A 15,277-nucleotide genomic window follows, 5' to 3' on the forward strand; every position below is an offset into this window, starting at 1 on the left:
GGTCCAAGACCCTAAATTAGGGTTCGGGTATGACTGGATTATGCCATGCGTAAATCTAGTATGCCTAGCGTACTCCAAGGAGAAATCGCGACACCCTTGCCTAGTACGCCCAAAGGTACTCCCCAAGTACGCCCCACTTATTAGGTTGGTCCTTAATCTTTCAAACTTCCGAATACCATATCTTCTTCGTTCTAAGTCCGTTTTCGACGATCCTTATATCCACAGAAAGGAGACAAGAAGCTAGACACTTCTATCAACTCCTCCTTACCTTAAAACGTCCCGAACTAAAATCCAAAATTCAACAAAAGCCCAAGCTGACACTTTACCGATATTCCCCTTGGCTCCAAAACACAAACCGAACTCTCGGATTATCTAGATTACATCACCCACACCCAAATGGTTCTAAGCCTCTCTTTCCCAAAGGCCCTAAGCCTTAAGATAACCGATCTTCGGGTCACAACCCCGAAATATGAAACGATTCAGAATAGGGTGTTACATCTATACTCTGCTAGGTGACTGCTTCATCAATAGTGAAGACCTCTCATCATCATCTCATCATTTTCAGCACCCATCACCACCCAATATATTATATAAATATATGAAAATATATATATATATATATATATAGATGATTAAATCAAGTAAAAATCATATTCATTTGAAACTCCTAAAATCTCCATCTTATCCTATTTAAATGATTATTTAATTGAAATATTTTGCCTATATAAGAAACGCTTCCTTCTCTTCTCTTTGCATTTTGCTTTATCTTTTCTTTTTATATTTTTATTTAGAGTGCATGAGAATAGAGAAACTTTAAATATGTTTGTTTTCTTCTTTCCACATCTTTTTTCCTTCTATTTTCTTAAAACTCCATAAGAAGTTTGTTGTTTATAGGAGCCAATCCAAAAGTTTTTGGTATTTATAGATGATGTAGAATTGTCTCTAGGTTGTACATTAAGAGCTAAAGGAAAAGTGTTTTTAATCTTGATGTGTTATGTGTTGAAAGTGTGTTTGTGAAAGAAAAAAAGAAGATAGAAACAACCATAATTTTTTAGGTGAAAATTGTATATTTAGAGGTAAAAGAAAAGTGTTGTGAATAATTTTATTAGGTAGTTTTGAAAATTGCATCTTCCAATCATCTTTTTGTAATTTAATACATCTAAATGTGAATAATTTTATTAGGTAGTTTTGAAATTTTTGTCTTAAAAATATAACTTTGCATTATATAGTTGATTAATATGTTTGTATATAGTGGAAAATATCATACACTCTCATATAAATAAATACACACAAAATAATACGTGCACCTAATTTAGTCTTTAATAATTGACTTGAAGGCTTTCGATATAATATTTGCTCTAGACATTAGATGATTATATTATTTATTTATTTTACTAAATACAATTTAAATATTTTAATCCTATTTAATTAAGTCTCATAAGTATCAATTAAATACCATGAATGAAAAAACCTCTTTAGTTGTAGTGGTTTAATTCTTAATAACCTTTAATTAGAAGTTGAAAAGTTGGAATATTAAAATCGAACTTAAAAGCAATTAACAAATTTTTATTACATCAATGTGATTATATATATATATATATATATATATATATATATATATATATATATATATATATATATATATATATATATATATATATATAATCGTTGCGCATTGTTAAAATATTAAAAAATATATGTTTAAAATGGTTATGTTATTGACATTAACTTTTAGATAATATTTTTACACTAAATTATATATATATATATATATATATATATATATATATATATATATATATATATATATATATATATATATATATATATATATATATAATCTCAATTATTTTGAACAATAATATTAATTGACATCAACCCGCATTCCTCATTAGATTAGAATTAAATATAATTATATATTTAGTATTATTTTTAACAATTATTAATATTGATTAATTATATTGTTAGGTCCCGTTTGATAGTTTCTGTCTGGGAAAATGCTGTCTGGTAAAGTGCTGTCTGGGAAAGTTTTCTGACTGGGAAAGAAACCATGCTGTTTGATTGTACATCTGATTGACTATGCTGAATGATGAAAAAAAAGTAATAATTCAATAAAAAATAATTTTAAAAAAAGTTATTTAAACAAAATTAATAATCCAAGAAAGAAAGAAAGAGGTCGGGTTTGGTGCATAATTGTCTTTCCAACCAATTCAGCTAGAAAGATATGATTTTGGAGCTTTCTGGGAAAGACATATCTTACCGGGAAAGACCCTTTTTTTGTGCAAATCAAACAGTCTTTCCGGTCCATTCAGCCAGAAAGATCTGTTTGGACCTGGAAAGATGCGTATCAAACGGGGCCTTACTTATGTGATCATTTTCTAATTTCAATAATGATGTTCATTTAAAATACAGTTTATTTATAGCTAAATGTAATTTATAATTTGATGTTATTATCATTTAAAATTGTTATTCATTAATTATAAACCACTTATTATTAATAATAAGTTAAAGAAGACTTTTAAGAAACACTTAATATTATTATTAAAATGTGAAACATACACTAAATAATAAAGTGATACGACAGATAATTTGCATTTCAAAAGAGACTTGCATGGATAATATGACATATCCATGTAATTTGATTTTATTATTTATAATTATTGCTTATTAATTTTAAAACCACTTGTTATTATTAATAAGTGAAAGAAACTTTTAAAAAGCACTTATTATTATAATTAAAATATTAAACATATACTAAAATATAAAGTGATAAAATTGACAATTTGCATTTTAAAAAAGGTTTACATGGATAATATGGATAATATGACATATCCATGATTTTTAATTAATTATTCTTTTGAAGCAACATTGAACATACAAACATGTATACAATAGTTAATTAAATATTATATATATATATGACTTTCCATAACATATGATTGATAACATGAATCTAATCTAATTTACATTAAAATTTCAACCAAAACATTCAATTATATTCTTAAAAGAATACTTAAATCAAGAAAATACAAAAAAGAATTAGTATATAAGAAACTTAAAAATTAAAAACTTCAACATAATAACATGGCTCGAAAAATTGTTCAAAGCCTTCAAACCAACAAAAAAAACTTTAAACTTGTTTTCTTTGTGACTTTTGTATGTGATTTGTATTTGTGTGTCTACTAAAAAAGATTGTCCTTTTTATAGTAGAGTATCCATTAATTGTTTATTAAATATATTATATAAGTTATAAAACCTTTGAATTGTTAATCATTATTAAGAGACTTTTGAGTGATATTCATTAAAATACGAGGTTTCAAATGCATGAGGTGTTTGCAAATTTTTATGGGGGTTTCAAATGCATGAGGTTCAAGGGAAAATGCTAGCTTTATAAGTATGTATGATGTATGATATATATATATATATATATATATATATATATATATATATATATATATATATATATATATATATATATTAATAACTGAATAAAAAGATACGAAGATTCTATGGATGTTATTATTTTTTTCACCGTCGTAACTATTATTGTAACATCTTTATATTAAGGTATTTCCATTTTTAACCTTAAGTATGAGAATTAATTGCATTTTAACCCTTGATATGAGAATTGTGGCAAATTGGACCAAAATGGCATTTTTGTAATTTTGGGGGTTGCATGAGTATGATGTTATTATGTGCTTTTGTCCCCAATTGGTGATGTTCTTGAGTATGGCATGCTTTATACCCAAATAGATTGTCCTTTTAGACGTTTTAGAGTATCTAAGGGCATACAAATGTAATCTTGATGGTTAGTTTCCTTCCATGCATGAGTTAGAGTGTTTTAATGACTTAAGAAGTTAGGGTTTTTGTTGTTGGGAACTTAATAGCCATGCAAGGCCATAAATTTGGAAACTTTATGGTCAAGGATGCTAGTTTACGACTATATATGGAATTTGGGCAACAAAGCTTAAGGATTAAGCTCTTAATAAGAAGGAAATGGACTCAATCGCGTACACTGGGTGTATCCCAGGTACGCTGCACGTACTAGGTCACCGAACGCGTTTTGATCAAGTCTCGTGTACACCAAGCGTACAAGCTGAGTATGTTGGGCGTACTCATCTGTATTGACTAAGTTTGAATTTTTAACATTTTGACTTTGACCAAGTTTGACCTAAGGGTATTTTGAGTATTTTGGTTTGTATTTGAGATTGGTCACTATTTGTTGAATAGTTGACCAGCAGAGCTGATACTCGGAACAATATCTTGTTCAACAATCTTTTCAGACTGAGTGGTAAGTTTCCTCACTGTTCTTGTAGGTCAAAGGCACCAATGTCGGCCTATTAGTTTATGTATCCTTGTATAGAGGATATTGCTTTGTTGTACTGATCTGTTAGATCTATGTCCTGGATTATAGGATATTGATATGCGGTACTGATCAGTAAATCTGCATATTTGTCTGTTTACTAGTTATATGATTATCTGTTGTTGGATATATATTATTCTTATTTATATGTTGACATGGTATTGCGGGGTTGAGATTCTACTGCTTTGTGTTGTCAGTCAACAGACCGAGGCATTCAAACCAGAAGGTTGCGGGCCGGGGGTAATCCAACCACGAGGTTGTGGATCCGTTATGTATTGGGTAAGCCAACCGAAAGGTTGTGGGCCGGAGCATTCCAACCGTAAGGTTGTGGGCTAGGGGTAATCCAACCAAGATGTTGTGGACCCTTTATCTGTTTGTGTGGTGCTACTTTGTGGGAACTCACTAAGCTTTGGCTTATAGTTTCTATTTATTGTTTCAGGTACTTTAGATGACAGTGGAATTGTGAAGGCTTCATCGTGCACATCCTTCGGATTTATTTTATTTGGATTTTGGGATACTCTGATTATTGAATAACACTTTTAAAACAATGGTTTTGTAAACAATTATGGTTATTGGGTTGTTTTTGAAAAGTTAACATTTATTGTGATTTTTGAGATGTTACAAGTTGGTATCAGAGCCTTAGTTTGAGTGAATTGGATGAATGTTCGTGTGAATCCAGACTCAAGCGAAGGAACTACAAAAAAGTTTTCAAAAGTAGCCAAGGAAGTATGCGATGTGTACGATCTGCCGGGGCAAGAAAGTATACCCCAAGTTACCAATCTGTTATTTGTTATGATATGATAGCACTACATGCTAGTGATAGGCTGGGGATCTTCAGGAATTGCATGATAGAATTGTCTGATGTATGATGCCTGATAGCCTAAGAGGACTTCTTTTATGAAATTGACATCATTACTATAGTTACTTAGTGTATGCATCATAGTTGTACATAACTAAGATTTTATAGCCTGAGAATGTTTGGTTTAGCCTTATTTCCTATTCTTTTTCTAGTTGTAGGCTTAGGATAGAATCAAGTACTAAAGTTTCTTTAGGATCCAATGATATCCATGATTAGCATGCACGAGTGGCTGCAGGGTTGGAGGAAGTTTCATGAATGAGTTTGTGTGTGAGCAGCAGTACTGATGAGGAATGTTTAGCCACCCTCGAGAGAGTGGGGGTAAGATGTATGCATATCCTAGTTGTTGTATTTGTTTTGGGTCGTTTTGATGATCCTTAAGACAAATACGGGTAGGTGTGGAAGGTAGTATGGGCCCGTACTATTGAAAGCATAGGACCCGCACGCGTAGCAAGGAAGTAATAAACCCCAAGGGTTTAGCCTCGTCTTGTGATTGTATCAATGTTTATTGTGGCTTTTCTGATGTGTCTTGGTTTAATTTCAGAATGGTGGAGACGAGAGGATCAAGATCTGGAGCAGGTGGCCAAGATAGGCCAGGATTAACTGATGATCAGATTCGGGAGATCATCGCCACTGAGGTGGCTGCTGCTATCCGGAGGTCTATGTCGAGTATTTTTGGGTCTATCAAGACCGCTATGATTTAGCTCTTCGATGATCGACATACTGCTCTTTCTATGGCTGTTGTTGCTGCAGCTACCGCGAATGTTTCTGCGGCGGGAATTTGAGGGGTCTGATCCTTCCAGTACCGGGACTTTGACAATACGAAGCCGTCATAGTTTAATGGGGTCAAGGACTCGATTGTGGCGATGAGGTGGTTGTCTGATGTGAGTGACTATTTCTTCACATGTTCTTGCCCTGCTGACCAGAAGGTCAAGTGCACGCTGAGCCTTCTCCGGTTAGGGGCGAAGGATTGGTGGAGATTGGTGATAGGTACTTACACTCATGAGCAGAGAGTTGCTATTACTTGGTAGCAATTATCGGAGATGTTCTGTGCGAGATACTTTCCTTTGGTGGAGAGGGAGAGGTTGGCTCAGGATTACTTGGATCTAAGATAGACGACCAAGACGGTGACATAAATTACCAAGATGTTTACTGAGAGGGATATTCTATGCCCTGATTTTGCTGCTTCGGAGTAGGCTCAGATGACTCGGTATTTGAGCATGATCAAGACCGATATTCGACAGTTCTTGTCCACCCAACGTTATGCAACCCTCGCTAAGCTTCAGGATGAAACGGGGAGGTGGGAGATTGAGATATATATTTAGACGAGGGAGTTGAGGCAGGAAAGTGTTCAGTCATAGCCTGTAGCGAAGCGGTTCAAGCCTGCTGATTCGAGATCTGGGGATAGAGGGGCCACACTTGTGGAAAGTGAGGCAAGGTTCATGATGGTGCTTGCCGGTCTTCATCTGGATGCCACAAATGTAGAAAGGAGAGGCATTATGTCAAGGATTGTCTTCAACAAGCCCCAGTACCGAGTGTTAGGATTTGTTATCACTGTGATCTGGTGGGCCATGTGAAAGCCCAATGTCCATTGCTTGCAGCCAAGCCGGTGCAGGCTCCATCACCAGCTACTGTGAGGATCACAAATGGACGCTAGGTTAGGGCGGAGCCCCCAAAGGCTCAAGGTCGTGCTTTCCAAATCACTGCGGAGGAGGCCAGGGCGGCGCCAAATGTCGTTATTGGTATGTTTCTATTTATTATTCCGTCAGTTATTTTATGGTATGCTTATGTTTATGATTTTTCTAGGTACCTTCTTAGTGAATTCCTTACCTGCTCTTGTGCTTTTTTAACTCTGGTGCGAGTCGGTCATTTGTATCTCCGTCTTTTACTAGGGATTGTGATATGACTCTTGGAGAGTTGGAGTGTACGTTGCAGCTTTCTATCGCGAACAAGCATGGGGCTTCTGCATCGAGCGTTTATCAGGGTTGTGTCTTGGAGATTTTTGGGATGCCTTACCCGATTGATCTGATCCCTATCCCCATGGGTGATGTGTGTGATAGTAGGAACGGAGTGGCTGAGTAGGTTTGGGACTATGATTGATTGTGAGGGTCAGCAGGTGGTAATTCGAACCCTAAGTGGGGGAGAACCGGTTATTTATGGAGAGGATACTAGGATTGAGTCAGCCTTTTTGTTCTGCTGCCAGGTCTCGACGGTATATTTAACATGGTTGTATAGGTTATCTTATGTATGTGGTTGATAGTCACGCTGGGAAGTAGGTTTCGGTTTCCAATGTGCCTGTTGTTAGAGAGTTTAGAAATGTGTTTCTAGAGTAGTTACCCGATATTCCTCCTGAGAGGCAGGTCGAGTTCAGGATTGATTTAATTCCAGGCGTGGCTTCGTTGCCAAGGTGTCGTACCGATTGACACCACCTGAGATGCAGTAGTTGTTCTCCCAGCTTCAGGAAACATGAGAGACTCATGGATGAGATTGACAGGTTTGCTACTAACAGTCGTGGATTATTGACCCGATATGGACGTGTTTGGATGCACTACTTTGGTAGGATCAGGCAGACTATGCTGGAGGAGGTGCACAAGTCCAGGTTTTCGATACACCCTGGAGCCACCAAGATGTATCAAGATTTGAGGCTTAGTTACTGGTGGTCGTTCATGAAGAGAAATATAGCCTGGTATGTCGAGTGGTGCTTTACATGTCAGATTGTCAAGGTCGAGCACCAGAGATCGCATGGAAAGTTGTAGCAATTGTAGGGCCTTAAGTTTGTAAATATTGCATCTTCCAATCACTTTTTGTAATTTAATACATCTAAATGTGAATAATTTTATTAGGTAGTTATGAAAATTTTGTCTTAATAACATAACTTTGCACTATATAGTTGATTAATATGTTTGTATATAGTGGAAAAATAACATATACTCTCATATAAATAAATACACATAAAATAATACATGCACCTAATTTAGTCTTTAATAATTGACTTGAAGGCTTTTGATATAATATTTTCTCTAGACATTAGATGATTATATTATTTATTTATTTTACTAAATACAATTTAAATATTTTAATCCTATTTAATTAAGTCTCATAAGTATCAATTAAATACCATGAATGAAAAAACCTCTTTAGTTGTAGTGGTTTAATTCTTAATAACCTTTAATTAGAAGTTGAAAAGTTGGAATACTAAAATTAAACTTGAAAGCAATTAACAAATTTTCATTACATTAATGTGATTATATATATATATATATATATATATATATATATATATATATATATATATATATATATATATATATATAACTGAATTAAAAGATACGAAAATTCTATGGATGTTATTATTTTCTTTCACTGTCGTAACTATTATTCTAACATCTTTATATTAAGGTATTTCCATTTTTAACCTTAAGTATGAGAATTAATTGCATTTTAGCCCTTGATATGAGAATTGTGGCAAATTGGACCAAAATGGCATTTTTGTAATTTTGGGGGTTACATGAGTACGCTGGGCGTACATGCATGTACGTTGGGCGTACAAGGGTTTAGTTGAGTATGTTGGGTGTACACTTGGTAGGATTTAGTTTAGTATGTTGGGCTTACACTTGGTAAGCTGAGTGTACGTGGCCAAGGTGCAAACCCTATTTTTTAGGGTTTGAACCCTATTTAAACATGCTTAACCCACAAGACTTATTTCTTTCATTAGCATCCAGCCCCATTTCAACCCCTTTGCAAACCATAATCCATTTGAGAGCATATTCAACCATTAATATATGTTTTGGTGTTAAGAAAGGAAAGAAAAGGAAAGGAGAATAACTTGGAAGCTTGGAGCAACCTTCGATTTGGAAGTTTTGCACATTCCTACATCTCCATAAGGTATAAAGCTTATACCTTGATGTAATTTTGGTTACATATAACTTGTATGATGTTATTATGTGCTTTTGTCCCCAATCAATGATGTTCTTGAGTATGAGATGCTTTATACCCAAATAGATTGTCCTTTTAGACGTTTTAAAGTATCTAAGGGCATACAAATGAAATCTTGATGGTTAGTTTCCTTCCATGCATGAGTTAGAGTGTCTTAATGACTTAAGAAGATAGGGTTTTTGGTGTTGGGCACTTAATAGCCATGCAAGGCCATAAATTTGGAAACTTTATGGTCAAGGATGCTAGTTTACGACTAGATCTATAATTTGGGCAACAGAGCTTAAGGATTAAGCTCTTAATAAGAAGGAAATGGACTCAATCGCGTACACTGGGCGTAACCCAGGTATGCTGTGCCTACTAAGTCACCGAAAGCGTTTTGATCAAGTCTCGTGTACGCAAAGCGTACAAGTTGAGTATGTTGGGCGCACTCATCTGTATTGACCAAGTTTGAATTTTTGACCTTTTGACTTTGACCAAGTTTGACCTAAGGGTATTTTGAGTATTTTGGGTTATATTTCAGATTGGTCACTATTTGTTGAATAGGTGACCAGTAGAGCTGATACTCAGAGCAGTATCTTGTTCAACAATCTTTTCAGACTGAGAGGTGAGTTTCCTCACTGTTCTTATAGGTCAAAGGCACCAATGTCGGTCAATTAGTTTATGTATCCTGGTATAGAAGATATTGCTATGTTGTACTGATTTGTTAGATCTATGTCATGGATTATAGGATATTGCTATGCGGTAGTGATCAGTAGATCTGTCTGTTTGTCTGTTTACTAGTTATATGATTATCTGTTGTTGGATATCTATTATTGTTATATATATGTTGACATGGTATGGTGGGGTTGAGACTGAACTACGTTGTGTTGTAAGTTATCAGACCGATGCATTCCAACTAGAAGGTTGCGGGCCGAGGGTAATCCAACCATGAGGTTGTGGATCCATTATGTATTGGGCAAGCCAACCGAAAGGTTGTGGGCCGGAGCATTCCAACCGTAAGGTTGTGGGCTAGGGGTAATCCAACCAAAAGGTTGTGGACCCTTTATCTGTTTGGTTATCTATTTGTGTGGTGGTACTTTGTGGGAACTCACTAAGCTTTGGCTTATAGTTTCTGTTTAGTGTTTCAGGTACTTTAGATGACCGTTGTAATGTGAAGGCTTCATCGTGCACATCCTTCAGATTTATCTTATTTGGATTTTGAGATATTATGATTATTGAATAACACTTTTGAAACAGTGGTTTTGTAAACAATTATGGTTATTGGGTTGTTTTTGAAAAGTTAACATTTACTGTGATTTTTGAGATGTTACAAGTTGGTATCAGATCCTTGGTTTGAGAGAATTGGATGAAGGTTTTTGTGAATCCAGACTCAAAGTAAGGAGCCAAGGAAGGATGTGATGTGTACGATCAGCCGGGCCAAGAAAGTATACCCCAAGTTACCACACTGTTATTTGTTATGATATGATAGCAGTACATGCTAGTGATAGGCTGGGGATCTTCAGGAATTGCATGATAAAATTGTCTAATGTATAATGCATGATAGCCTAAGAGGACTTATTGTATGAAGTTGACATCATTACTATAGTTGCTTAGTGTATGCATCATAGTTTTACATAACTAAGATTTTATAGCCTGAGAATGTTTGGTTTCGCCTTATTTCCTATTCCTTTTCTAGTTGTAGGCTTAGGGTAGAATCAAGTATTAAAATTTCTTTACGAGCCAATGATATGCATGATTAGCATGCACGACTGGCTACAGGGTTGGTGGAAGTTTCATGAATGAGTATGTGTGTGAGCAGCCGGCCTGATGAGGAATGTTTAGCCACCCTCGAGAGAGTGGGGGTAAGATGTATGCATATCCTAGTTGTTGTATTTGTTTTGGGTCGTTGTGATGATCCTTTAGACAAATACGGGTAGGTGTGGAAGGTATAATGGGCCCGTACTATTCAAAGCATAGGACCCGCATGCGTAGCAAGGAAGTCATAAACCCCAAGGGTTTAGCCTCGTCTTGTGATTGTATCAATGTTTATTGTGGCTTTTCTGATGTGTCTTGGTTTAATTTTAGAATGGTGGAGACGAGAGGATCAAGATCTGGAGTAGGTGGCCAAGATAGGCCAGGATTGACTGATGATCAGATTCGGGAGATCATCGCCACTGAGGTGGCTGCTGCTATCCGGAGGTCTATGCCGGGTATGTTTGGGTCTATCAAGACTGCTATGATTGAGCTCTTCGATGATCAACATACTACTCTTTCTACGGCTGTTGTTTCTGCAGCTACCGCGACTGTTTCTGTGGCGAGAATTTGAGGAGTGTGATCCTTCCAGTACCGGGACTTTGAAAATACGAAGCCATCAGAGTTCAATGGGGTCAAGGACCCGATTGTGGCGATAAGGTGGTTGTCTGATGTGGGTGGCTATTTCTTCACATGTTCTTGCCCTGCTGACCAGAAGGTCAAGTGCACACTGAGCCTTCTCCAGTTAGGGGCGAAAGATTGGTGGAGATTGGTGATAGGTACTTATACTCATGAGCAGAGAGCTGCTATTACTTGGTAGTAATTCTCGGAGATGTTCTGTGCGAGATACATTCCTTTGGTGGAGAGGGATAGGTTGGCTCAGGAGTACTTGGATCTGATACAGACGACCAAGATGGTCACAGAGATCACCAAGATGTTTACTGAGAGGGATATTTTATGCCCTGAGTTTGCGTCTTCGGAGTAGGCTCAGATGACTCGGTACTTGAGTATGCTCAAGACAGATATTCGGCAGTTCGTGTCCACCCAACGTTATGCTACCCCCGCTGAGCTTCTGGATGCCACGAGGAGGCGGGATATTGAGATATATATTTAGACGAGGGTGTTGAGGCAGGTACTCCACTAATTCCGAACTTAATTTGAAAGCCATATTTCGACCCGGACGTTTTCGAGCGGGATCCACTTTCGGGGAATATGATTCGAAGCAATAACAAGAATATTTCTAGTTTCATAATCCCTGAAGAAAAGGTTCACTAATAGACCTGGGGAAGTAATACTACTCCCAGACCCTCTAATATAAGACCCAATCCCTGAAAGACTAAAAGAAAATCATGTATTAGTCAAGGTAAATCCTTTATATATAAAATCAGAGATAAATAAATCAAAATCTTTCATAACTTTATTGACCCGTTCAGGAAAAAAGAAGTAACTCACACGGCACCTAAGTGATAAAAGAAAGATGAACTCATCTTCTTTCTTTTTTGATTACCTTCCTCGTGTCTGTTCAGTCATTGCCTATAGCAAAGCGGTTCAAGCCCGCTGATTCGAGATCTGGGGATAGAGGGGCCGCACTTGTGGGAAGTGCGGCAAGGTTCATGATGGTGCTTGCCGATCTTCATCTGGATGCAAAAAATGTTGAAAGGAGGGGCATTGTGCCAAGGATTGTCGTCAACAAGCCCCAGTACTGAGTTCCAGGATTTGTTATCATTGTGATTAGGTGGGACATGTGAAAGCCTAATGTCCATTGCTTGCGGCCATGCCGGTGCAGGCTCCAACACCAACTACTCTGAGGATCACAAATGGACGCCAAGGTAGGGCGGAGCCCCCAAGGGCTCAAGGTCGTGCTTTCTAGATCACTTCGGAGGAGGCCAAGGCGGCGTCGAATGTTGTTACTGGTATGTTTCTATTTATTATTTCGTCAATTATTTTATGGTATGCTTATTTTATGATTCTACTAGGTACCTTCTTAGTGAATTCTTTACCTGCTCTTGTGCTTTTTTGACTCTGGGGCGAGTTGGTCATTTGTATCTCAGTCTTTTACTAGAGATTTTGATATGACTCTTGGAGAGTTGGAGTGTCCGTTGCAGCTTTCTATCGCCAACAAGCATGGGGCTTCTACATCGAGCGTTTATCAGGGTTGTGTCTTGTAGATTTTTGGGGTGCCTTACCCGATTGATCTGATTCCTATCCCCATGGGTGATGTGTGTGTGATAGTAGGGATGGATTGACTGAGCAGTTTTGGGGCTATGATTGATTGTGAGGGTCAGCGGGTGGTAGTTCGAACCCTAAGTGGGGGAGAACTGGTTATTTATTAAGATTATACTAGGATTGGGTCAGTCTTTGTGTTCTACTGCTAGGGCTCGGTAGTATATTTAACATGGTTGTATAGGTTATCTTATATATGTGGTTGATAGTCAAGCTGGGAAGTAGGTTTCAGTTTCAGATGTGCCCGTTGTTAGAGAGTTTGGAAATGTGTTTCCAATGTAGTTACCCGACATTCCTCTTGAGAGGCAGGTCAAGTTCAGGATTGATTTGGTTCCAGGCGCGACTCCAATTGCCAAGGCGTTGTACCGATTGACACCACCTGAGATGCAGTAGTTGTTCTCCCAGCTTCAGGAACTGTTAGGCAAGCAATTTATTAGACCGAGTCGTTCTTCGTGGGGAGCACCGATCTTGTTTTCAAGAAGAAGGATGGTTCACACCGGATGTGCATTGATTACCGGGAGTTGAACAAGTTGACGGTGAAGAACCGTTAGCCACTTCCGCTGATTGATGACCGGTTCGATCAGTTACACGGTACATCTTGGTTCTCCAAGATCGATTTGAGTTCGGGGTATCATCAGACGAGGGTTAGAGAGGAGGACGTGGAGAAGGACACGTTTTAGACTCGTTATGGTCAATACGAGTTTGTGGTGATGCCATTTGGGCTCACTAATATGCCTGCGACATTTATGGATTTGATGAATCGAGTATGAAGGCCGATGCTTGATTGATCAGTCATTGTTTTCATTGATGATGAATTGTTGTATTCCAAGACAAGAGAGCAGCATGAGGAGCACCTGCAAGAGCTTCTGGGAGCTTTGAGGCGAGAACGGCTGTATGCCAAGTTCTCGAATTGTGAGTTTTGGTTACGATAGGTCCAGTTCTTGGGACACCTCATTAACCAGAACGTGATCTTGGTCGATCCGTCCAAGATCGAGGTCGTGATGCAGTGGAAGGTTCCGAATTCTCCCTCGGAGATCAGGAGTTTCTTGGGATTAGTAGAGTATTATCGGAGACTTATTCAGGACTTCTCCAAGATTGTTGTACCCCTCACTCGTCTGATTCGGAAGGGCGTGGATTTCCGTTGGGGCCTGAGTAGCGGCATTCGAGATTTTGAGGTGGAAGTTGTGTGAGGCCCCAATGTTGACCCTCCCTGAGGGTGTTGATGATTTTATGGTATTTTGTGATGAATCCATCACTGGCCTGGGGGTAGTTCTTTTGCAGCGAGGGAGGGTTATTGCATATGCTTCTCGGCAGCTGAAGCCGCATGAGGCTTGCTATCCGACTCAAGATTTGGAGTTGGGAGCAGTTGTGTTTGCTCTCAAGATTTGGCGGCATTATTTATATGAGGTCCGATGTACTATCTACACGGATCACAAGAGTTTGAGATATCTCATGGATCAGCCGTGTCTGAATATGAGACAGCGTACGTGGCTTGACCTGGTTAAGGATTATGAATGCGAGATTCTGTATCACCCAGGGAATGAAAATGTGGTCGTTGATGCTTTGAGCCACAAGACGGCTAGTTCTGCTATTGAGAGACAATATATGAGGGTTTCAATTGATTCGGCATTGTTGGATTTGATTAGGGAGGCTCAGGCTGAGAGAGTTAAGAAGGAGAATTGGAAACATGAGAGACTCAGGGGTGAGATTGACAGATTTGCTACTAACAGTCGTGGATTATTGACCCGATGTGGACGAGTTTGGGTGCACTACTTTGGTAGGATCAGGCAGACTGTGCTGGAGGAGGCGCACAAGTCCAGGTTTTCGATACATCCTGGAGCTACCAAGATGTCTCAGGATTCGAGTGATGCTTGACATGTCAGATTGTCAAGGCCGAGCACCAGAGATCGCATGGCAAGTTGTAGCCATTTAAAGTCCCCATGTGGAAATGGGAACAAATTACTATGGATTTCATCACCAAGTTACCTTGGACGACTAATAGATTCGATGTGATATGGGTTATAGTGGACCGTTTGACCAAGAGCGCCCACTTTCTATCCATTCGAGAGAGTTCTTCGACAGAGAAATTGGCCGATTTATATGTGTGCAAGATTGTTGCTCGACATGGTATTCCAGTCTCCATTGTATCTGATCGTGATGTTTGGTTC

At 37.9% G+C, this 15,277-nt stretch overlaps 1 protein-coding gene across 1 annotated transcript; it reads left to right on the plus strand.

Annotated features, from left to right (window-relative positions):
- Positions 1 to 14,582: 14,582 nt before the first annotated feature.
- Positions 14,583 to 14,984, plus strand: LOC145130400 (uncharacterized). Its single transcript, XM_079065203.1, has one exon. It carries the CDS (start codon positions 14,583 to 14,585, stop codon positions 14,982 to 14,984), a length of 402 nt encoding a protein of 133 aa, XP_078921329.1.
- The last annotated feature ends 293 nt before the right edge of the window (positions 14,985 to 15,277 follow it).

The sequence above is a fragment of the Lactuca virosa genome, chromosome 8, assembly GCF_052849685.1.
Source record: "Lactuca virosa cultivar CGN04683 chromosome 8, Lactuca_virosa_CGN04683_v6, whole genome shotgun sequence".
In the NCBI taxonomy this organism is placed as follows: Eukaryota; Viridiplantae; Streptophyta; class Magnoliopsida; order Asterales; family Asteraceae; genus Lactuca; species Lactuca virosa.

Excerpts from the sequence above, each read along its gene's own strand:
- LOC145130400 (XM_079065203.1), top strand. The coding sequence starts at position 14,583 with ATGAGACAGCGTACGTGGCTTGACCTGGTTAAGGATTATGAATGCGAG.